The 25,843-nt window shown below is 41.5% G+C and overlaps 1 protein-coding gene across 1 annotated transcript; it reads left to right on the plus strand.

Moving 5' to 3' along the window:
- Positions 1-25,843, plus strand: LOC115113447 (zinc transporter ZIP1-like). Its single transcript, XM_029641099.2, has 4 exons — positions 1-428; positions 5,826-5,956; positions 7,013-7,327; positions 22,762-25,843. The coding sequence occupies exons 1-4, from the start codon at positions 314-316 to the stop codon at positions 23,113-23,115; spliced, it is 915 nt and encodes a 304-aa protein (XP_029496959.1). The 5' UTR covers positions 1-313; the 3' UTR covers positions 23,116-25,843.

The raw sequence follows: 25,843 nt of genomic DNA on the forward strand, positions 1-25,843 counted from the left end.
AACGTGCCTCAAGCAACTTAACCTGAACATTTGTTGACAACACTGGTCAGAAGACTAGTAGCGCAAAGTCCTCCAACAAATTGCAGGACAGTGTAAACATGTAGCTAACAGGCGCATAATTAGCTTCTGAAATTGCCGATATAGCAGCGATATGACTTTTCGAATAGCATAGGTTTTTGTTTTTCAGTAGCGCAAACCTGTTCGTATGGCGTATTCATCTCATTGCCTTCACTGTTCGTTTATTTAAATCGCTATTTATCAGGATTATCCCAAAACAGTTAGTTTTGATTCTGTCCGGTAGTAACAAATCGAGATGGACTACTTGTTACAGGTGAAAATAGGTGCCCTCGTGGGTTTGTTGCTCCTGACGCTATTTTTCGGATTTATTCCTGCTCGGATGAAGTGGTTCAGAGAAACTAGTGGGACAGGTAAGTTTCAGTAGGTAACCTACAAATGTATATAATTACTAGCTAACTAGTCTCATGTTGTAACCCCGTATGCAATTGCTGTTTCCCACAACAAGCCAGACGGCTGGTTGCGTCCTTTCCTTCATCAACCAAACCTAAACTATTGGGTTTCAACAATGTTTCCCGTCAACAAGATGCATACGTATCCTATCTATAAGAACAATACTTACGATTCGTGTTTGATGTGTACTACGCTATCAAATAAGATTTTTAAAACGTTTTTATCCAGGGTGTCCCATTTTCCGCCTGTGTGGGCTGCCATGTAGTCCATTCTCGGTCACGTGAGTAAAATACTACGTAACTCCCACTTTTACAGACGATAATTGGAAACGTGTTTTTTAACGCTTATTCGATAGCGAAGGAAGTGTTCAACAACCTGACGCATTTTAAGTATTGTTCCTAGATGTATTGGATTTGCCTCTGTTGGAAAGGTTATTTTGGTGAAACCGAATATTTTAGGTTGGTTGGTTATGAAGCTCCGTAGCCTGGCATCCATACATGTTTTATTTATCCTTTACTTACATGTGACAAGGCAAGTCCGTTAAAATAACAAATTCTTATTTACAATGACGGCCTACTGGGGAACAGTGAGTTAACTGCCTTGTTCATTGGCAGAACGGGGATTCGATCCAGCAACCTTTCGGTTACTAGTGGTCAGAGCGTTGGGCCAGTAACCGAAAGGTTGCTGGATCGAATCCCCATTCTGCCACTGAACTAGGCAGTTGCATGCAAGTGTTTGCCAAATCCAATCAGTGTTTGCTGTGGGCTTGTGTTTATTCTTGTTTCTTCCATTGGTTTATAACCGCCAAATGTCAATTTATCAAATTGTATGCCCTTAACCAACAACGCCGTTTTAAGAAAAAATGTGGTAAGTATTTACTAAATAAATGGAAATAGAAAAGTAACACATAATTAAAGAGCAACCCTAAAAACAGCAACTAGGCTATATACAGGGGGTACCTGTACAATTTACATTTCAATCAAATGTTATTAATTTATAATTTTTAGTAATCTACAAAAGATGGAGCTTAGGCTCAGAGCTTTAAGGATAAAAAAAAATATGTATTTATCCCACTATGGATTAGTTTGATTGGTTAATCGTAGTCAAACCTAGCACATAAGTCTACTTTTGAAAGAGATGCCTCTAAAATATCTGTGTATAGCTTACCGTGAGTTGGAACCAAAGTAATTTTCCAATCGTGAACAGAAACGTTTTTTTTTTTCTGTTCGTTTCCACCAGCAAAATAAAGTTATGAACTTCCATAAATAAAGTTAAATGTATTTTTACATTTAGCTCAACAAATCAAATTTTGTTAAGCAGATGTTACGAGTGTAGCGAAATGTGTGTGTGTTGCTCCAACAGTGCAATAATATCTAACAATACACACACAATCTAAAGGTAAAATAATGGAATTAAGGAATATATAAATACTAGGATGAGCAAAGTTGGAGTGTCATAGACTAAAATAGAGTATAATAGAACGCAGTATATACATATGAGATGAGTAAAACAAAAATATGTGAACATTATAAAAGTGACTAGTTTTCCAGTATTAAAGTGGCCAGTGATTTCAAGTCTATGTATATGGGGCAGCAGCCTCTAAGGTGCAGGGTTACGTAACCGGTTGGAAGCTGCGTAGTAATGGCTATTTAAGTCTGATGGCCTTGAGAGTGGAAAAACGTCTTCTGTCTCTTGGTGCCAGCTATGATTCACCTGTACTGACCTCTCCTTCTGGATGATAGCGGGGTGAACAGACGGTGGCTCGGGTGGTTGTTGTCCTTGATCTTTTTGGTCTTCCTGTGACATCGGGTGCTGTAGGTGTCCTGGAGGGCAGGTAGTTTGCCCCTGGTGATGTGTTGGGCAGACCGCACCACCCTCTGGAAAGCCCTGCGGTTGCGGCCGGTGCAGTTGCCGTACCAGGCGGTGATACCCGACAGGATGCTCTCAGTTGTGCATCTGTAAAAGTTTGTGGGTCTTAGGGGCCTAGACCGATTTCTTCAGCCCCCTGAGGTTGAAGAGGCGCTGTTGTGCACGGTCTGTGTGGGTGGACCATTTCAGTTTGTCTGTGATGTGTACGCCGAAGAACTTGAGTTCCTTTTTACGAGCCCTTAACCCACAATGCAGAATTATAATTTTTATTTAAAAAATGGATGAAAATAAAAATAGTAACACAATAAAATAACGAGGCTATATGCAAGGGTTTCCAGTACTGGGTCAAGTAGTCTATTTAGGAAACATTACTTATTATTAATAACCAACAATGCAATCATTTTTTTTAAGGGCTCATAAGTAAGCAGGTCTACACCTGTTTTATTTGTCGCATGTGACAAACATTTAATTTAAGGAACTGGTTACAATGTTAAAGTAACAGTTCTGTTCCGGAACAGTATAGATCACTTTCATTATCAGTTCTGTTCCTCAAATGTTATTTTAAAATTATCTTATTTTGCTTGAGAAGTGTGCGATGTATTATTAACTGGGTGGTTTGAGCTCTGAATGCTGATTGGCTGACAGCCATGGTATATCAGACTATATTATGGGTATGACAAAACCATTTATTATCCCTGCTCTAATTACATTGGTAACCAGTTTATAATAGCAGTAAGGCACCTCTGGGGTTTGTGATATATGGCCAATATACCACGGCTAAGGGCTACGCGTTGCATGGTGCCTAACAGTCTTTACCTCTGGTATGTTGGCCATATACCACACCCCCTTGGGATTTATTGCTTAATTATACCATTTGCATAATTGATTTAGGCCTAGATTAGCACATTTGCTTAATTGATTTCTTAGGGTGAGGAATCATCGAGTCTCCTCCAAGGAGACAGATAGGGCAGTGGTATTCAAACTTTTTCAGCGGGGAACCCATTATTTTTTTTCTGCCAGGATTTCTCCCGACTTCACCCCACCCAAAAATCGGTAAATTTACATCAATAAATAACATTCAATCAAAAGCAACCAATAAATACATTTACAACATTTCTATTTTCTGGTCTTTCTCTATATTTGTATATTGTCCCATACAATAATCTGTACTCCTAAAAATACAGTTACTGATGACCCTACTGCAGTTCTCCAGGGCCGCTAGCTTTGAATACCACTGGACTAGAGTCACCTGACAGGGATAAAGCCCCTTGAGATGGCACATTCCAGTGAACAATCAACCCACCGACCTTCAGCTGAAGCGAAACAAAAGCTGAGGTGTGTTCGGTTTGCTACGTTGCGGAAGGGTTTGTACTGAATGACAAGTTTCTCCAAAACTTTCTTGAACAGACTTTGAAGTACGTTTGCTCCTGTTTGGTGGCTGTGGCTTGAAGCACTGAGTGGCGTATTTAAAGGGAAGTGGCCACGCAGCATTCAACATAACACAACCCCTCCCTGTTTTTCAACTGAGGTGCATTCAGTTCAGTTGAATGTTTAAAACGTTGCAGAACAGTTTGTACTGAATGACATGTTTCCCCAAAACGTTCTTGTACAAACTTTGAGGTCCGTTTGGTAGGCGTGGCTTGAAGCAATGAGAGGTGTATTTAAAGGGCAGTGGCCATGCTGACAGCGTTCACAAACCAACTCCTCCCCATTTTTCAACTGGTCATTCAGTACAGCACCATTTCTGTTCAATTGAACATTCCAGAATGTTCAAAAAAAGACTGAACTCAGCCCTGCTTAGGGTCAGAGGTTAGTCCAAACCGTAACTTTTTGCGACGGAAACTAGTAATAATACATTTCATTTGTAGACAAAAATCAAACATTTTAACATTAAGCAACCATTTAAAATATATATATATATATATATATATATATATATATTATTAAAAAGGCCTAAAAACAAATGTTTTGTTATTGTACAAGTTCAGTTAGGTCCCTCCCAGTTTCAGCTTATTTGCCTCAGTTTGGTTATTAGTGAATATACCCCTGCTTTTAACTTTCTCTTTAGGCCCAGCAGTCTCTGTATGGTCGGCTGTCAATATATATTATACACTATGACTCCGGGCATTACTAAAACAATGAAGGACCATAACATTTACTGTGATAAGAGACCGTTTAATGTGTGCATAAATTTGTATGGGCCAATACCATCCCTTCAGTCACATATTAAGACAGTTCTTGTTTTGGAATGGCTGATTTGCTGAGGAGTTGTTTTCACTTCTGTGTTTGTGCAATGGTGCTCAATACTTCAGGTCTCTGCATGATGGTTATCTCTGTTGCTTCTCCTTTTTTCCCCCCTTTAAGTAGAGGGTGACATTAGCAGCTATCATGGCCATTTCATTACAGTGCTCCCAGAGTGTTTGATTGCACTTCTTGATAACTTCCAGTTTTATTTTTATTTTTTTATCAGTGGTATCTCCATAAGGTGTCTCTTTTCTGACGGGTTAACAGCTGATTTAGACCTATAAGTCAGATGAAATGATCAGTCATCAGATATTCACACATTATTCATATCACAGCTTATGTCACATTAACTGAAAGAAATCCATAGTTTCCTTGATTCACAACCTAAGTTAAACAGACAACTTCAGTTGACTTCAGGTAGCCATTAACCAATCTTTTGAACGAGTTAGGCAACTCCAGTGTATACTTCCGTCTTATCTACCTTTGCTGCTGAAGTAGGGCCTTGTCAACAAAAAGGGAGTAATGTAAAGATTTACAGGTCTTTAGCTAAGTCCAGCCAACCGTTTGCTAAAGGATGCAGTGATAAACTGTATCAACTGTAACAAAACCGATGGCACTATGGTAGATGGCATCCAAAGGTTTAAGAGTAGTAGTAAGCAGCTGCTCTTTGATAGAATGTCACCATAATCAAGAACAGATAAAAGGGTTAGGGTTAAAAAGGTTGACTGAATAATCTGCTTCCTGCTGTAGAAAAAGCCAACTTTTTAAATCTTAGCTCCTTAACGAGCTCATCTGTTTGTTTTTTTAAACATCATATCCATATCAATCCAAATGCCTAAGTATTTCTCTGTGGGAACACATTCGATTGGAGAACCATTTGTGTGAACATGTAGTTCATCTGAAAAATTGAGTTTGAATACTTTGACTCAAGACATTTCAACTTTTAATTGATGAAGTTGTAAAAAATCCAGTCTATTTTAAATTCAGGCTGTAACACTTTTTTTTGGGGGGTTGAGGGGTGTGAATACTTTCTGAAGGCACTGTATATGGCTAGGGTCAGGCTTTTTTTTATTATATATATTTATTCTAACCCCACCATGTGACCTGAATAGGAAGAGCTCTGGATTCATTAACAGATCACCTGATCAGGGCCCAAAGTTGTTCCTGGTCAGGTCACATGGTCAGGGAAAACCCCAGGTTCTGTCTATGTTGAGCATTAAACAGTAGTGTTTTGTATCATGTAGAAACCCATCGGGTGGTCCTGAGTTTCATCAGCTGTTTTGCTGGAGGCGTCTTCCTGGCTGCCTGTCTCTTGGACATCATCCCAGACTACCTGTCAGACATCAATGCTGAGCTGGCCGCACGGAGTGTGGACGTAAGTGTCTTCTGTCTGTCAGCAACATCACAAAGAATCATTGATACCTGGCCACACTCCCATCCCCTTTGTAAAATGACAAAAGCTATATGACTATCCATGGGACAAACCAATGTATTAAGTTTTGTAATAGATATAAGTTATACTTTTGTTTTATTGTATCTGTAAAACAGTTTTCCCACATGGGGAAATGTGCTAGTTAGTGCAGAAATTATCATTAATCCACAGGTTCAATACCTGGTGATGTGTTAAGGACCACTTACTTATGATATACACTACTGTTCAAAAGTTTGGAGTCACTTAGAAGGCCAGCATCCTGGAGTTGCCTCTTCACTGTTGATGTTGAGACTTGTGTTTTGCGGGTACTATTTAATGAGGCAGCCAGTTGAGGACTAGAGACACTAATGTACTTGTCGTCTTGTTGTGCACCGGGGCCTCCCACTCCTTTCTATTCTGGTTAGAACCAGTTTGCGCTGTTCTGTGAAGGGAGTAGTACACAGCTTTTCATGGTAATTTCTTGCATGGAATAGCTTAATTTCTCAGAACAAGAAGAGACTGAGTTTCAGAAAAAAGTGGTATGTTTCTGGCCATTTTGAGCCTGTAATCGAACTGACAAATGCTGATGCTCCAGATACTCAACTAGTCTAAAAAAAGGCCCGTTTTATTGCTTCTTTATTCAGAACAACAGTTTTCAGCTGTGCTAACATAATTGCAAAAGTTTTCTAATGATCAATTGGCCTTTTTAAAATTATAAACTTAGATTAACTAACACAACGTGCCATTGAACATAGGCCCATTATCAGCAACCATCACTCCTATGTAGATATTCCATTAAAAAATCATCCGTTTCCAGCAACAATAGTCATTTACAACATTATCAATGTCTAGACTGTATTTCTGATCAATTTGATGTTATTTTAATGGACAAAAATGTGCTTTTCTTTAAAAAACAAGGATGTTTCTAAGTGACCCTTAACTTTTGAACGGTAGTGTGTGTATATATCCCTTAGCGTTTATTTAAACAGAACTCCTACTTTTGGTCGTTTTCTCAAACAGACCAGCTTCCCCCTCCCAGAGTTCATCATGGCTGCAGGCTTCTTCACTGTGCTCATTGTGGAGAGGATCGTTCTGAACTGCAGACAAGATGCCATGCAAGGTTCAGACCAGGAGGGAGCACCTCTGATGCGGGCCAAAGGGCACAGCCATGGGCAGGGGAAAGCCGTATCCACCAACCTGGAGGGTAGTGCCCACCACGTCCACATGGACCTCCAGGCCCACTCCTCCTTTCGCTCATTCATGCTCTTTTTCTCACTCTCCCTCCATTCTGTGTTTGAGGGCCTGGCCATCGGACTGCAGACCACAGACTCAAAGGTAGGTGCTGGAGAGCGAGCTGTACTTAAATTGCGCAATAGGTAGATTAGTTTTAGCTTGCCCGGAGAACATATTAGACCATTCCCTTGGTCCTAAAAGGGAAATGTCTGCCCACCTGTGGCACTGGGTCAGCTAAAACAAATGCAACCATGCATTGCAAATGCATGCCACTGCCAAATGCATGTATTTTCAAATCCATTAAAATAATATTCAACTGCTTATTTTCTTCAAGTGAAAGTACAATTTGTATTATTTATACTGAACAGAAATATAAACGCAACAATTTCAAAGATTTTACTGTTTTACAGGAAATCAGTCAATTGAAATGTATTCATGAGGCCCTAATCTATGGATTTCACATGACTGGGTGCATGTATAGATCTCTGTTAGTCACAAGGTAGGAGCATGGATCAGAAAACCAGTCAGTATCTGGTGTGACCACCATTTGCCTCATGCAGCACAACATCTTCTTCGATTAGAGTTGATCCGGCTGTTTATTGTGGAATGTTGTCCCTCTTCAATGGCTGTGCGAAGTTTCTGGATAGTGGTGGAGACTGGAGTATGCTGTCCTACATGTCGCTCTCGAGCATCCAAAATATGCTCAATGGGTGACATGTCTGGTGAGTATGCAGGCCATGTAAGAACTGGGACATTTTCAGCTTCCATGAATTGTGTACAGATCCTTGCAACATGGGGCCGTGGATTATCATGCTGAAACATAAAGTGATGGCGGCATAACAATGGGCCTCACGATCTCGTCACGGTTTGGATCTCTGTGCTTTCAAATTGCCATCGATAAAATGCAATTGTGTATATTGTCTGTAGCTTATGCCTGTCCATACCATAACCCCACCGCCACCCTGGGACAGTCTGTTCACAACGTTGACATCAGCTAACTACTCACCCACACAACGCCATACATGTAGTCTGTGGTTGTGAGACAGGTTGGACGTACTGACAAATTCTGCTCTGGTGGACATTCCTGCAGTCAGCATGCCCATTGCACGCTCCCTCAACTTGATACATCTGTGGCATTGTATTGTGACAAAACTGCACATTTTAGTGGCCTTCATTGTCCCCAGCACAAGGTGCACCTGTGTAATGATCATGCTGTTTAATTAGCTTCTTGATATACCACACCTGGCAGGTTGATGGATTATCTTGAGAAAGGAGAAATGCTCACTAACAGGGATGTAAACAAATTTGAGAAGTTTTTCTGGGATCTTGTATTTCACGTCATGAAACATAGGACCAACACTTCACATGTTGCATTTTTATATATTTGTTCAGTGTATATCTAAGCGCTGAGTCTCTGTTGTGCAGCGCACATGAGGGGATGAAGTTACACTTGTATGCAATTCAGTACTAAATGTTTGCCATCAAATCTTTTAGAATGACTTTCTGCCAGATGTCAAAGAGCTCTGCTTCCTACTAGCGCTTTTTTTCGCCTTCTCTGTTCACCCCTCTGCTCCGTGTACACATGCTGCTATTCCTTTAGAAAAGCCTGCATCAAAACTTTATTAATTTGCACAGTTTCTCTCGTTGGCTTGTAAATGTCCACACTCACTGAAAATGACATTCGGTAGCTACAACCTATGCTTGTATAACTTTAAGCTGGGTTTGCCTGTCTTTGCTATTCGTTAGAGATTTTGCTACTAGTATGTGCAAATTTTGTTAGCGTTCTGGTAGTAGAGGCTAAATGGGCTTTTCTTGCATTTAGCACCCCTTGTGGGCTGTGCTGGTAATACAGTAAATCATGGGATGTGAGAAGTATGATATGAAAATTTAGATACCACTTAAGTGTAGTAGCTAATATCAGGGCAGGGTGACCGCTAAAGGCCTATTTATTGCTTTTGTAGTCTAATAAAAACAGAATGATTCTGAATACTCCCAAGTCCCAAATTTGGCAGACATGTTTCAAATTCTTGCTGACATTTCTAGCCACAAGCATAAACTAGCTAGCTGGGTAGGGCTCATTACGACGACTGACTGAACCAAATCCGTTTATCCCCACTCAACTCTCAACTCATGTGTCATCAATTTTGGGCACCAGGCATGTCCTTATAGCCACAGATGATCTATTATATTAACCAGATGCTCAAGTGGCTGCTCTAACAATGATAATACATGTCTTCAAAGATGGAAGGCAGTTGGAGGCAAGATCAGGTGGGACCGTTCCAGTGATGATTTTAGCATGTAATTCTTGGTGGGCCCCAAAAAAACAAGGGAAATGCATGCCAGCAAAGCCACTACACAACACTAAATAATACATTAATTGCACTATAACGGTGACAAACGATGCCCACAAACTGTTATGGCCTATATAAAGCTGTCCCAACACCTTACCACTGCTAAACCTGGCTTTCAGCGGAGCCTTGTCTGGCAGCGAAACAGTTCATTCAACCTCATTTACTGCCTTCACAACAAAAAAATTCAAACAGCTAATATGGCAGACTTGCTTAACCTCTTCGAGATAGGGGGCGCTCTTTTAAATTTTGGATAAAAAACGTTCACGTTTTAAACAAGATATTTTGTCACGAAAAGATGCTCGACTATGCATGGAATTGACAGCCTTGGAAAGACAAAACTCTGACGTTTCCAAAACTGCAAAGATATTATCTGTGAGTGCCCCAGAACTAATGCTACAGGCGAAACCAAGATGAAGTTTCATACTGGAAATGCCCCAGATTCTGAAGGCGCTGTGTTCCAATGTCTCCTTATATGGCTGTCAATGCGCCAGGAATGAGCCTGCCCTTTTGTGTCATTTCCCCAAGGTGTCTGCAGCATTGTGACGTGTTTGTAGGCATATCATTGGAAGATTGACCATAAGAGACTACATTTACCAGGTGTCCCGCCCGGTGTCCTGTGTCGAAATTATTGCGTAATCTGTAGGTCCATGCGCGTTCCATTTCTTCAGAAGAGAAAGTCAACTGCCACGAAGGATTTTATCGTCGATAGATATGTGAAAAACACCTCGAGGATTGATTCTAAACATCGGTTTGCCTTGTTTCTGTCGATTATTATGGGGTTAATTTGGAAAAAAGTTTGCGTTTTAATGACTTAATTTTTGTTTTTTTTCTTACCCAAACGTGATGAAGAATGATGAAGAAAACGGACCGATTTGTCAACACAAATAATATTTTTTGTAAAAACGGAACATTTGCTATCTGAGTCTCCTCATTGAAAACATCTGAAGTTCTTCAAAGGTAAATGATTTTATTTGAATCCTTTTCTGTTTTTTGTGAAAATGTTACATGCTGAAAGCCAGGCATAACTCCTATGCTAGGCTATCAATACTGTTACACAAATGCTTGTTTAGCTATGGTTCAAAAGCATATTTTGAAAATCTGAGATGAGTGTTGTTAACAAAAGGCTAAGCTTGAGAACAAATAGATTAATTTCATTTCATTTGCGAATTTCATGAATAGTTAACGTTGCGTTATGGTAATGAGCTTGAGGCTGTATTCACGATACCGGATCCGGGATGGCTCGACGCAAGAAGTTAAACAAATGTGGTTCCTACTGACAATTGAGATGTACATATTATGGCATAAGGGGTCGACAAGCGGTTGAGGGGCAATCCATAATTTCGATTAAGACATTAATGAGTAAGCGACGACTGACGTAGTCAATAACTTTATTCAGCACCTTTGAAATGTACAGCGACAGAATTCAGAACATGGGCCGTTAGTGTACTCCCTGTACCAGTCAGAACCATAGGATAAATAAATGGGGCATATAAACAGACAACAAAAGCTTTTACAATATTAAATGATTACATTTCTCTAAAACAGGTTATAGGCTATTTGTGCACCACCAAGTCAGAACAGGTGAAAGCATTAAACAGTGGCAGGTGAAATTTAAGAGGTGAAAATAGACCAAATTATTAGGGTGAGGCACATTGAACTTTGTTTGGGTATTTGCGTGTCAAAAACGATACACGTCATAACACTATTTGACACGTTAAGCCTTTAATTTGTCAAATAACACAATTCTATTATAGAATGTTGTGTGTTGAATTTACACATGCAAGCCAAGCACCACAACTAACGTTGTGTTTACAATACTGCGTTGGTGAAAACAGACAATTATTTGGCTACTAGCATCTTACTACACAACATACTTACTATTACTTTCTTAGCTACTGTATACGTTTCTCCCTCGCATACAATACATTTTTGGACTCACCTTGTGAAGGAGGCGCAGCGGTCCTTTGTGGGCAAATGTCATCAAACTTTGTCATCAAAGTCTGGTCATCTCTGGATTTATGGTGGGAACTTTGGAGATAAACCACAGCCACTCCATTGAATAGCAGGCTAACGTTAGTGGTTTCTTTGCAATGCCTGCAGTTAGCCAGAGATTCCTTCCAAACGACTCATTGTTGAATTTGCGATTTCCAACTTGTTGTGTAATCTTTATGTGCAATGGCCGATGGGCATCGATACGTTTTCTCTTCATATGACAATGATTTTCCAGTAGATTGTCGACTTGATAAATGATGATTGCTAGCTAAAGAAAGATGTTGACATGATCAGTCCAATCAAAGCTACTGTAGAAAGAATTACATCAAATCACATATCTGTGGCCAATGACCTTGAGCCTTCTTGGATGGGCACTTCTAATATAACTCTATGGCAGAACCCAAGGGGCTAACATTTTTGAGCTCTAGTCTTAGAATTGGGGATGACCTACTGTCCCATGACTGACAGAACTGAGCCAATCAGGTGCATCACTCTATTTTCTGCTGGCTCTATTTTCTGCTGGCCACCACCACAGAAAGCACTGAGCTAGGCTGAAACTGCGTTTTGGAGCTGCCTTACTCAAGAAAGCAAAAAATAGACCATGTGGCTTTATTAACTCGATGCCTTTTTTTTTTTTTTTTACATTGTTTGCAAACTGCTATGTGACACACATTAATGCCAAAATAACAAGCCCCCACCCCCCAAAAAATGTATTTTGATAATTGTTTTTTACCTAAGTGTGGTGCTCAAAACAGGTGGGCCTCTGCCCTAGAATTGCAGGAAATTAGCTTTAAAATGCCGAATTCTCTCTCGTCCTCATGTCATACGGTGAACAAAAGCATAAGATTAGGTATAAAAACAGCAAAAGCAGCTGCTTTTTCTGGGGTCCAAACTAGAGGTCTACCGATTATGATTTTTCAACGCCGATACCGATTTATTGGAGGACCAAAAAAAGCTGATGCAGATTTTTTTATTTGTAATAATGACAATTACAACAATACTGAATGAACACTAATTATAATACATCAATAAAATACATTTAGCCTCAAATGAAATGCAAAACAAAGTGTTGGAGAAGAAAGTAAAAGTGCCATGTAAAAAAGCTAACGTTTAAGTTCCTTGCTCAGAACATGAGAACATATGAAAGCTGGTGGTTCCTTTTAACAGGAGTCTTCAATATTCCCAGTTAAGAAATTGTAGGAATTATAGGACAATTTCTCTCTCTGTGATTTTGTATTTCATATACCTTTGACTATTGGATGTTCTTATAGGCACTTTAGTATTGCCAGTGTAACAGTATAGCTTACGTCACTCTCCTCGCCCCTTCCTGGGCTTGAACCAGCAACACATCGACAACAGCCACCCTCGAAGCAGCGTTACCCATCACTCCACAAAAGCCACGGCCCTTGCAGAGCAAGGGGAACATCAACTCCAAGTCTCAGAGCGAGTGATGTTTGAAATGCTATTAGTGCGCACCACGCTAACTAGCTAGCCATTTCACATCGGTTACACCAGCCTAATCTCGGGAGTTGATAGGCTTGAAGTCATAAACAGCTCAATGCTTGAAGCACAGCGACGAGCTGCTGGCAAAATGCACGAAAGTGCTATTTGAATGAATGCTTACGAGCCTGCTGGTGCCTATCGTCGCTCAGTCAGACTGCTCTATCAAGTCATAGAATTAATTATAACAGAACACACACATACGAGCCTTCCGTCATTAATATGGTCGAATCTGGAAACTATCATCTCGAAAACAAGATGTTTATTCTTTCAGTGAAATATGGAACCGTTTGTGTATTTTATCTAATGGGTGGCATCCATAAGTCTAAATATTCCTGTTACATTGCACAACCTTAAATATTATGTCATAATTATGTAACATTCTGGCAAATTAGGCAGCCCAAACTGTTGCATATACACTGACTCTGCGTGCAATGAACGCAAGAGAAGTGACACAATTTCACCTGGTTAATATTGCCTGCTAACCTGGAGTTCTTTTAGCAAAATATGCAGGTTTAAAAATGTATACTTCTGTGTATTGATTTTAAGAAAGGCATTGATATGTTTATGGTTAGATGCAGTCGGCAACGATTGTGCTTTTTTTCGTAATTGAGCTTTTGTTAAATCATCCCCCGTTTGGCGAAGTTGGCTGTCTTTGTTAGGAAGAAATAGTCTTCAGAGTTCGCAACGAGCCAGGTTAGCAGGCAATATTAACTAAATATGCAGGTTTAAAAATGTATACTTCTGTGTATTGAGTTTAAGAAAGGCATTGATGTTTATGGATAGGTACACATTGGTTTTTTTATAAGATAAGTTTAATGCTAGTTAGCAACTTACCTTGGCTTCTTACTGCATTCGCTTAACAGGCAGTCTCCTCGTGGAGTGCAATGTAATCAGGTGGTTAGAGCGTTGGACTAGTTACATTTACATTTAAGTCATTTAGCAGACGCTCTTATCCAGAGCGACTTACAAATTGGTGCGTTCACCTTAAGACATCCAGTGGAACAGCCACTTTACAATAGTGCATCTAAATCTTTTAAGGGGGGGTGAGAAGGATTACTTTATCCTATCCTAGGTATTCCTGAAAGAGGTGGGGTTTCAGGTGTCTCCGGAAGGTGGTGATTGACTCCGCTGTCCTGGCGTCGTGAGGGAGTTTGTTCCACCATTGGGGGGCCAGAGCAGCGAACAGTTTTGACTGGGCTGAGCGGGAACTGTACTTCCTCAGTGGTAGGGAGGCGAGCAGGCCAGAGGTGGATGAACGCAGTGCCCTTGTTTGGGTGTAGGGCCTGATCAGAGCCTGGAGGTACTGAGGTGCCGTTCCCCTCACAGCTCCGTAGGCAAGCACCATGGTCTTGTAGCGGATGCGAGCTTCAACTGGAAGCCAGTGTTAACTGTAAGGTTAACTAGTTACTAGTAACTAGTTAACTGTAAGGTTGCAAGATTGAATCTCCGAGCTGGTAAAAATCTGTCTTTCTGCCCCTGAACAAGGCAGTTAGCCCACCGCCGTCATACAAAGTAAGAATGTGTTCTTAACTGACTTGCCTAGTTAAATAAAGGTGTTTTAAAAAATAGGCCAAATCGGTGTCCAAAAATACCGATTTCCGATTTATGAAAACGTGAAATCAGCCCTAATATTAATCGGCCATTCCGATTAATCCGTCAACCTCTAGTCCAAACCCATTTAGATATGGAGAGGCACACAATTGTCTAAGTTCCCACAGTTGACAGTGCATGTCAGAGCAAAAACCAAGCCATGAGGTCGACAGAATTGTCTGTAGAGATCTGAGACAGGATTGTGTCAAGGCACAGATCTGGGGAAGGGTACCAAAAAATGTCTGCAGTATTGAAGGTCCCCAAGAACACAATTGCCTCCATCATCCTTAAATGGAAGATGTTTGGAACCACCAAGACTCTTTCTAGTGCTGGCCACCCGGCCAAATTGAGCAGTCGGGGAGCAGGGCCTTGGTCAGGGAGGTGAACAGTCAATTAAAATAAACATTCATTACAAAAATGGTCACTCTGACAGAACTCTAGAGTTCCTCTGTGGAGTTGGGAGAGCCTTCCAGAAGGACAACCATCTCTGCAGCACTCCACCAATCAGGCCTTTATGGTAGTGGCCAGACTGAAGCCAATCCTCAGTAAAAGGCGCATGACCGCCCGCTTGGAGTTTGCCAAAAGGCGACTAAAGACTCAGACCATGAGAAACCAGATTCTCTGGTCTGATGAAACCAAGATTGAACTCTTTGGCCTGAATGCCAAGCATCACGTCTGGAGGAAACCTCGCACCGTCCCTACGGTGAAGCGTAATGGTGGCAGCGTCATGCTGTGGGGTTTTTCAGAGGCAGGGACTGGGAGGCTAGTCAGGATCAGCATCACTCCCCATCCAACATGACAGGGCTTGAGAGGATCTGAAGAGAAGAATGGCACACCTTTTATTTGGAGTGTTTCTCCTAATCATGTAGCATCATACCCAAGAAGACTCGCTGCTGTAATCACTGCCAAAGGTTCTTCAACAAAGTACTGAGTAAAGGGTCTGAATACTTATTTAAATAGATTAGCAACATTTTCAAATTTTGTTTTTGCTTTGTCATTATGGGGTATTGTGTGTAGCTTGAGGGGAAAAAATAATAATCCATTTTAGAATAAGGCTGCAATGTAACAATGTGTAAAAAGTAAAGGGGTCTGAATACTTTCCCGAAGGCAGTGTATATAAAGCGATCTGCGCATTTGAATAAATACACCCATTTCACTTTTTCATGTCATAAAACGAATGACTACTGCTGCACATGCTGCCACTGTTTCCAACAGATTAGATTTGACTATTTAGAACGAGCAGCCTGCTCACGAACGGACGAGTGCACCATAGAGAACACAACGAGCATGTAGCTGCAATAAGTGAAAATACATTATCTAACGACCGGTAGTTTCTTTTGAAGATATACAAATGTATCTGTGCATTTGAACAACTGCATAAATACACCTATATCATGCTTTGAAGTCCGTATGGCAATTCAGACAGCTGACAGAGGATTTTTGTAATGAATGTTTCTTTTAATTGACTGTTCTGTATCTTAATGTGTATATTGTCTATGTATGTTGATTTATACTTGACTGTTTTTGTATTGTGCAGGGCTCATTTGTAAAAGAGACTAGTCTCATGACTTCCCTGTTGAAATAAAGGTAAATAATATTAAAAACTAGAGATGACTAATGTCACAAAGCATGATACGCTAGCCAGATAACTGTCATTCTGAAATAACTTCATATTTACAAGTTATTCAGATATAGGTTTATATAGACTTTAGGATGTTAACCCCTAAAGTGATTTAGATCATTTAAGGTTTATTCAAATGTGTCCAAAAAAATCGACAATAGTGTCAAACAATAATCCAAACCCCATGTCTACAATTTTGAAACCCCAATTTACTCTGAGAATTTAGCATGTTTGGAGTGACTACAATATCAAGTGGTCACTCGTCAATAGAACTCTGGCACTGCTCCGCGGCAGAATGGAGCAAACTTCGGCCGTCAACTAGCTAGTGGCTGCAGGTGAAATCCGCTAAAGACAACGAAATAGGGACTAAATATATATTTTTGTCCATTTTAAAATAACATCAAATTGATCAGAAACACAGTGTAGACATTAATGTTGTAAATTACTATTTTAGCTGGAAACTGCTGTTTTTTTTATTTATTTTTATTGAATATCTACATAGGCGTACAGAGGCCCATGATCAGCAACCATCACTCTTGTGTTCAATGGCATGTGTTAGCTAATCCAAGTTTATAATTTTTTAAAGGCTAATTGATCATTAGAAACCCCTTTTTGCAATTGTTAGCACAGCTGAAAACTTGTTCTGATTAAGGAAGCAATAAACTCTTTAGACTAGTTGAATATCTGGAGCATTAGCATTTGAGTTCGATTATAGGCTCAAAATGGCCAGAAACAAAGAACTTTCTTCTGAAACTCATCAGTCTCTTGTTCTGAGAAATTAAGCTATTCCATGTGAGAAATTGCTAAGAAACTCTCATTATGCAGGTTGCTGCCATATGATTGGCCTCACATTTGTCTCCAGTGATTTTTATCTAAAAATATATATTTACAATTCCTAAACGAGTTACTTATTTACCTAGAATTTATCAAAAGCTCTTATCAAGTTGTACATTGAGAATTGTTATTTCTATCTGGGGGAGAAAAAAATTAAGTACATGTTTCTAACTCGTGCTTTTCATGTGATGTGCTCTTGGACTTTTTCTTCACATGGTTCTCCTCTTCACTGTATTGTCCTTTGTTGGTATTCAGGGCAGTCTCTTTCCATCACAAAGGCATAGTGAAAGTTTTTTCTGTGCTTAGGAGGAAGCCCTAGGAAAACTCTTTCCAATCACCCGTAGTGTCAGGAGGTTTAGAGTAGAGGAAGTGAGACTCATGCATGATTTCCATGCACTTTCTCTCACATCCTTAGTATAAAATCACTCCCACACCAGCGGATTCTAATGACAAGGTCCTGAGATATTTTACTAAACTCAGCAAAAAAAAAAAAACATCCTCACTGTCAACTGCGTTTTTATTTTCAGCAAACGTAACGTGTAAATATTTGTATAAACGTAAGATTCAACAACTCAGACATAAACTGAACAAGTTCCACAGACGTGACTAACAGAAATTGAATAATGGCGCAGGAAGAAATGGCAGCAGTTTTACGAAAACAATTGTGCTATTATGTTGTTTCTGTTTCTGTAACCATATCTTACGGCAGAAAAGAGCTTCTGGATATCAGGACAGTGATCACTCAACTCGGATTAGACAAATATTTTTTTCAAAAACAAGCAAGACTCGCATGATGTTCTCCACACACGCGGCAGGGCCAACATCAGTTATTCGCAAGAGGAAGCGACGCAGGTACAGAGGACGAAGAGCCGGATGCCTCGTCAGCACCCGCAGAAGGCAAGTCGGATAGCTGCCGTTACCTTCAATATTACTCACCAACGTGCAATCATTGGACAATAAATCAGACGAGGTACGATCACTAATATCCTACCAACGGGACATCAGAAACTGTAATATCCTATGTTTCACGGAATCGTGGCTGAATGACGACATGGATATTCAGCTAGCGCGACACACGCTGCACCGGCAGGCTAGAACAGCACACTCCGAGGGGGGGCGGGCTGTGCATATTTGTAAACAGCTGGTGCACAAAATCTAAGGAAGTCTCTAGATTTTTGCTCGCCTGAAATGGAGTATATTGTGATAAATTGCAGGCCACACTACTTGCCTAGAGTTCTCAGCTATACTTTTCGTGGCTGTTTATTTACCACCACAAACAGATGCTGGCACTAAGAGTCTCAGCTGTATAAGGAAATAAGCAAACCGGAAACCACTCACCCACTGCTATTGGACAGACTTTAATGCAGGGAAACTGGAATCAGTTCTACCAAATTTCCATCATGTTAAATGCAGACGCGTACAAAGCTCTCCCTCGCCCTCCATTTGGTAACTCCGACCACAACTCTATCCTCCTTATTCCTGCTTGCAAGCAAAAGTTATAGCAGGAAGCACCAGTGACTCACTCAATAAAAAAAGTGGTCAGATGAAGCAGATGCTAAACTACAGGACTGTTTGCTATCACAGACTGGAACATGTTCCGGGATTCTTTAGATGACATTGAGGAATACACTACATCAGTCACTGGCTTTATCAATAAGTGCATTGAGGACGTCGTCCCCACAGTGACTGTACGTACATACCCCCACCAGAAGCCATGGATTACAGGCAACATTCACACTGAGCTAAAGGGTAGAGCTGCCACTTTCAAGGTGTGGGACTCTTAACCCGGAAGCTTACAAGAAATCCCACTATGCCCTGCGACCAACCATCAAACAGGCAAAGCGTCAATACAGGGCTAAGATTGAATCATATTACACTGGCTCCGACGCTCGTCAGATGTGGCAGGGCTTGCAAACTATTAGACTGCCCAGTGACACGAGCCTACCAGACGAGCTAAATCACTTCTATGCTCGCTTCGAGGAAAGCAACACTGAGGCATGCATGAGAGCATCAGCTGTTCTGGACGACTGCGATCACGCTCTCTGTACCCGTCGTGAGTAAGACCTTTTTAAACAGGTCAACACACACAAGCTACGGGGCCAGACGGATTACCAGGACGTGGCAGGTGTCTTCACTGACATTTTCAACATGTCCCTGAGTCTGTAATACCAACATGTTCCAAGCAGACCACCATAGTCCTTGTGCCCAAGAACACAAAGGCAACCTGCCTAAATGACTACAGACCCGTAGCACTCGCGTCCGTAGCCATGAAGTGCTTTGAAAGGCTGGTAATGGCTCACATCAACACCATTATCCCAGAAACCCTAGACCCACTCCAATTTGCATACCGCCCCAACAGATCCACAGATGATGCAATCTCTATTGCACTCCACACTGCCCTTTCCCACCTGGACAAAAGTAGCACCTATGTGAGAATGCTATTCATTGACTACAGCTCATCATTCAACACCATAGTACACTCAAAGCTCATCACTAAGCTAAGGAACCTGGGACTAAACACCTCCCTCCGCAACTGGATCCTGAACTTCCTGACGGGCCGCCCCCAGGTGGTGAAGGTAGGTAGCAACACATCTGCCACGCTGATCCTCAACACTGGAGCTCCCCAGGGATGCGTGCACAGTCCCCTCCTGTACTCCCTGTTCACCCACGACTGCATGACCAGGAAAGACTCCAACACCATTAAGTTTGCAGACGACACAACAGTGGTAGGCCTGATCACCGACAACAACGAGACCGCTTATAGGGAGGAGGTCAGAGACCTGGCCAGGTGGTGCCAGAATAACAACCTATCCCTCACCGAAACCAAGACTAAGGAGATGATTGTGGACTACAGGTAAAGGAGCACCGAGCACGCCCCCATTCTCATCGACGGGGCTGTAGTGGAGCAGGTTGAGAGCTTCAAGTTCCTTGGTGTCCACATCAACAACAAACTAGAATGGTCCAAACACACCAAGACAGTCGTGAAGAGGGTACAACAAAGCCTATTCCCCCTCGGGAAACTAAAAAGATTTAGCATGGGTCCTGAGATCCTCAAAAGGTTCTACAGCTGCAACATCGAGAGCATGGTTGCATCACTGCCTGGTACGGCATTTGCTCTGCCTTCGACCGCAAGGCACTTCAGAGGGTAGTGCGTACGGCCCAGTACATCACTGGGGCAAGGTTGCCTGCCATCCAGGACCTATACACCAGGCGGTGTCAGAGGAAGGCCCTAAATATTGTCAAAGACCCCAGTCATAGACTGTTCTTTCTACTACCGCATAGCCAGCGGTACCGGAGTGCCAAGTATATGACAAAAAGGCTTCTCAACAGTTTTTACCCCCAAGCCATAAGACTCCTGGGAGGGGCACACAATGTACATACCTACGTGTACATACTACTTCACTAAGCCTGACTAACCGGTATCTGTATATAGCCTTGCTACTGTTATTTTCAAATGTCTTTTTACGGTTTTATTTCTTTACTTACCTACACACACACACTTTTTTTTGCACTATTGTTTAGAGCCTGTAAGTAAGCATTTCACTGTAAGGTCTACACCTGTTATACACCTGTTGTATTTGGCGCACGTGAGAAATACACTTTGATTTGAACAAAGGGGGGGGGTCAAAATCAAAAGTAACAGTCAGTATCTGGTGTGGCCACCAGCTGCATTAAGTACTGCTGTGCATCTCTTCCTCATGGACTGCATCAGATTTGCCAGTTCTAGCTGTGAGGTGTTACCCCACTCTTCGACCAAGGCACCTGCAAGTTTCCTGACATTTCTGGGGGGAATGGCCCTCACCCTCCGCTCCAACAGGTCCCAGATGTGCTCAATGGGATTGAGATCCAGGCTCTTACCTGACCATGGCAGAACACTGACATTCCTGTCTTGCAGGAAATCACACACAGAACGAGCAGTATGGCTGGTGGCATTGTCATGCTGGAGGATCATGTCTGTATGAGCCTGCAGGAAGGGTACCACATGAGGGAGGAGGATGTCTTCCCTGTAACGGACAGTGTTGCGATTGCCTGCAATGACAACAAGCACAGTCTGATGCTGTGACACACTGCCCCAGACCATGATGGACCCTCTACCTCCAAATCGATCCCGCTCCAGAATACAGGCCTCAGTGTAACCCTAATTCCTTCAACGATAAACGTGATTCCGACCGTCACCCTTGGTGAGACAAAACTGTAACTTGTCAGTGAAGAGCACTTTTTGCCAGTCCTGTCTGGTCCAGCGACAGTGGGTTTGTGCCCATAGGTGACGTTGTTGCCGGGGACGTCTGGTGAGGACCTGCCTTACCACAGGCCTACAAACCCTCAGTCCAGCCTCTGTCAGCCTATTGCGGACAGTCTGAACACTGATGGCAGGATTGTGCATTCCTGGTCTAAATCGGGCAGTTGTTGTTGCCATCCTGTAGCTGTCCTGCAAGTGTGATGTTCGGATGTACCGATCCTATGCAGGTGTTACACATGGTCTGCCACTGTCTGTCCTGTCTCCCTGTATCGCTGTCTTAGGCGTCTCACAGTACAGACATTGCAATTTATTGCCCTGGCCACATCTTCAGTCCTCATGCCTCCTTGCAGCACGCCTAAAGCACGTTCACACAGATGAGCAGGGACCCTGGGCAGCTTTGGTGTTTTTCAGTGTCTGTAAAAGGCCTCATTAGTGTCCTAAGTTTTCATAACTGACCTTAATTGCCTCCTCTCTGTAAGCTGTCGGTGTCTTAACGACCATTCCACAGGTGCATGTTCATTAATTGTTTATGGGTCATTGAACAAGCATGGGAAATAGTGTTTAACCCTTTAGAATGAAGATCTGTGTAGTTATTTGGAATTTTACGAAATATCTTTGGAAGACAGGGTCCTGAAAAGGGGACGTTTCTTTTTTTACTGAGTTTATAAATCAATACACTATAAAGGCATGCAAGTTGCTGACACATTGATTCATGTGTGGTAGAAAGAAGAGAAGGAAAGACAGGAAAGTAACTTAACTGTTAGAGGGAAATTACATTCAAATCAAAAGTTGTCACGTTGTCCGATCTCAAACAGGATGTTGACTCGTCATGACAGACGATGTAATTGGTTGTGTAGATCCAGCTATAGCCTCAACCTCAAATGGAAAAGAGCATAGGAAAGTATTTTCAATTTATTTAGGATTGTGGACTATAGCAAGGTTGTATTCATTAGACACCGTAGCAAAACTATTTTGCAATATTATGGAAACTAAACATAGTGAAAGCAAAAACAAGTGTTTCTTGGTAAATTCAGGTAGGTCCCTACCCATTTGCTTCAGTTTGTTTCGTAGTGAATACGACCCTGGATCTACAAAACAGATGGCCTGGGATGTGAACTTAATTTGACTACTTTTGAAGTCTGAACATCTGACCATTTTATTAACTTTGGAATTTGTCCTTTTTTAAACTACTTTCTTTGGTTGATCAAAGACTTATCTGGCTTGAAGTGATTATTTAAGCTAACCTGTTTTTAGACTTCAAAGAATTCTAAATGACAGATGTGTAATTTATACAGCTTGTGTTGATATTTTATACAGCTTTCTTCATCTTACTGCAATGATAAAAAGGAAGTAGGAGAGGAATTTCAACCTAATATTTATCCAGCTTTCTCTCCATCCTATCCAGGTATTAGAAATCTGCATTGCCATTGTGGTCCACAAGAGCATCATTGTGTTCAGCCTATCGGTGAAGCTGGTGCAAAGCGCAGTCCCGCCCATGTGGGTTGCGGCCTACGTGGGCGTCTTCGCTATGATGTCTCCGCTAGGCATCGCAGTGGGCATCGGGGTTATCGAGGCCCAGCTGGCGGCAGGCGCTCTGATCCAGGCCATCCTGGAGGGGCTGGCTGCCGGGACCTTTATTTACATCACCTTCATGGAGATCCTGCCTCACGAGCTGAACTCCCCGGAGAACCAGCTGCTCAAGGTGTTCTTCATTCTGCTCGGCTTCAGCGTCATGGCGGGCCTCACCTTCCTGGGTTGAGAGCATGTCACCCACTGGGGCAACTGACCTAGCAGGAATATGGGGATGGCTCATATGATTCATGGGACTTGATGTTGTGTACTATGGTCGCCATGAGGGGAGGTGGCTCAGGGAGACGGCCAACATAAAAAAAAATCATTTTTTTCCTGCAGGGTGTGTGCAGGGGATATTACTGTGCCCATGTCTGGCTGTACCCGTGTGCCACTTTTATTTGAGGGTCATAGCTGTTCTTACTCAGTATTTTTGTTTTTAAGGTTGTGATACTCATTGTTTTTTATACAGCTTTTAGCATAGATTTTAATTTCACAGCCAAGGATGGTAAGACAGTCTTTCATTTAAGAACTTTTAATGATTTCAAATAGATTATATTTAGTTAGGTTCTACGTCTTAATTTGATTTGTTTTAGCACTGGGAAAATAAGTACACTGTGGCAATATTGGTTGTTTTTATTCTGTGGCATACATACCAGTGGTTGTTATTATATTCTTTAACCATCGCTATTTGTAATCTTTTTCACATAAATGATGATCACTGAAAAAAAAGAGCTATTCAAACGGACATGATTGCCTGGTCTCTTTAGCAAATGACAGGTGTGGCAAGGAGTAGAATGTTAGCTAAAAAGATAGTCTGAGTACCTAACATCTCTTAATAGTCAAATGAATCTGTCGCATCAATGTCTCATTATGTATACAAGTTAAAATGTCAATTGCATCATGTTTACACTATTTGGATGTGAGCACTATTTTGTAGCCTCCACAGTTAAATTGAAGTATTAAATGTTTTATCACTGTTGTGGAACATTGTTTTCACCTTGAACTATACTATGCCTTACAAATGACTAAAGCTGTTATTATTGTCAGAGGATGGGTGCAATGAAATGTGTTTTACAGGGTCAGCCATAGTAGTACGGTGCCCCTGGAGCAAATTAAGATTAAGTGCCTTGCTCAAGGGCACATCGGCAGATGTTTCACCTTGTTGGCTAATATGCAAAGACAAAACATTGTGACCAACATTTTACAGTATTTATTTTTAAGACATGGCATAGAACCTCACAATATTGTCTGTGAAATCAACAGATGTGTTAAATGTACCTATAATATATCAATGATACATGTCTACAATGTATTTTACATGAGATACTTGAGTGATTGTTAGGGAGAGACACTTGTCCTTCAGTGTTAAAACACCATCTTGGTATGTGTCGTTTTTACCTCATCACTTTTTGCGTGGAGGCGTCATTCCTTTCGTAATCGGCATTACTCAATCGAGAGTGTATTGTCAGTGCCACATCAGGAGTTTGATACAGAGCAATAAATCCGATCACTTTTTAGAGACCATAATATTAAGAGAGATTATGAAGTTATTTTAGAGAGGTTAAGAAGTTCAGAGGGACAGAGGGAGGAAAACAAAGCATGTGTTTTCCTCCCTCTGTTCCTCATTGTGTTAGTTTCCATATCCCAGCCATGAGTCATGTTTCTGTTTTAACAAGGCTTCAAGTTTAACACTCACAAGTGACCCTCAGCTTCCTCTTACTCCTCTGACACTGTTGCAGTAAAATAATGATTAAACAAGTTGACTAGGATTTTGTTTGAAGTGTGTCTTGCGTATGCTTTTGCTACATGCACGCTCATCATGATTACTAAGAGAAGCATGGGGTTTTATTTTTAGTAGGTGGGCAGGCTGGAGGAATTGAGATTCAGTGATCGTCAGCCTGTGATTTGTGTCCTGAAATAACTGGATGGTCTGACTGCGTTTACACAGGCAGCCCAATTCTAATATTTTGCCCAATTATAGGCAAAAGATCTGAATTCGTCTGTAAACGCAGCCTAAGTGTCCCCAAACCTATGTAGTTACGTCGGTAGGTATAGTGTGGCACCTTAATTGGGGAGACCGGGCTTGTGGTAATGGCTGGAGCGAAATTGGTGGAATGGTATCCAACACGTGGTTTTCATGTGTTTGATGCCATTCCATTTGCTCCATTCCAGCAGCCTCATGTGCATTACAATCGAAGCAGTTTGTGGGATGAACAATTTCAAACAAAGGTAACATTTTGATAATAGTAATAAAATGGTCATCTTGGGTAATGAGGTTTAGATTGCGTGCATATACAATTTTAAATATGTAATTAGACATCACAAACCGGCGTACGTTAAGCACTATATATTTTTAACTAGGCAGTCAAGAACAAATTCTTATTTACAGTGATGGCCTCAGAACGGTGCCTTGTTCAGGGGCAGAACTACAGATTTTTACCTTGTCAGCGCGGGGAATCGATCTAGCAACCCAACGCTCTAACCACTAGGCTACCTGCCGCCCCAAACGGCAGGTAGCCTAGTGTAACTGTAGTTACATTAGACCTGCCTGTCTGTGCCTGTTACTACAATGTTTACTGATTTGATTTATTCTGTATAGTGTAATTTCTAGTGGATCATTAGCCATAATTTCAATGAGTTGATTAAAAGTCTATGGTTTATTACTGAGCCATTTGTGCCACTAGGTGGGAGTATTGGTTACAGATTTCATGTCCACACTGCATCTCCAGCTGTTGGCTGTTTACTTGTACCGCAGAGAGCCTGGGCGTCACCATGCCAAGCCTACTCATCTCTAGACATGCCATGACCATAACATTGTCATTTGCTTTCTTCTTAACTGTCTTTGAACTTTTGGTGTCAACATGGCATCCGTGACAGTTCCCTGCTCCTTAAAACAAAGTTAAGTTTCCAAATTC

This window comes from Oncorhynchus nerka, linkage group LG28 (assembly GCF_034236695.1).
Source record: "Oncorhynchus nerka isolate Pitt River linkage group LG28, Oner_Uvic_2.0, whole genome shotgun sequence".
Classification (NCBI taxonomy): Eukaryota; Metazoa; Chordata; class Actinopteri; order Salmoniformes; family Salmonidae; genus Oncorhynchus; species Oncorhynchus nerka.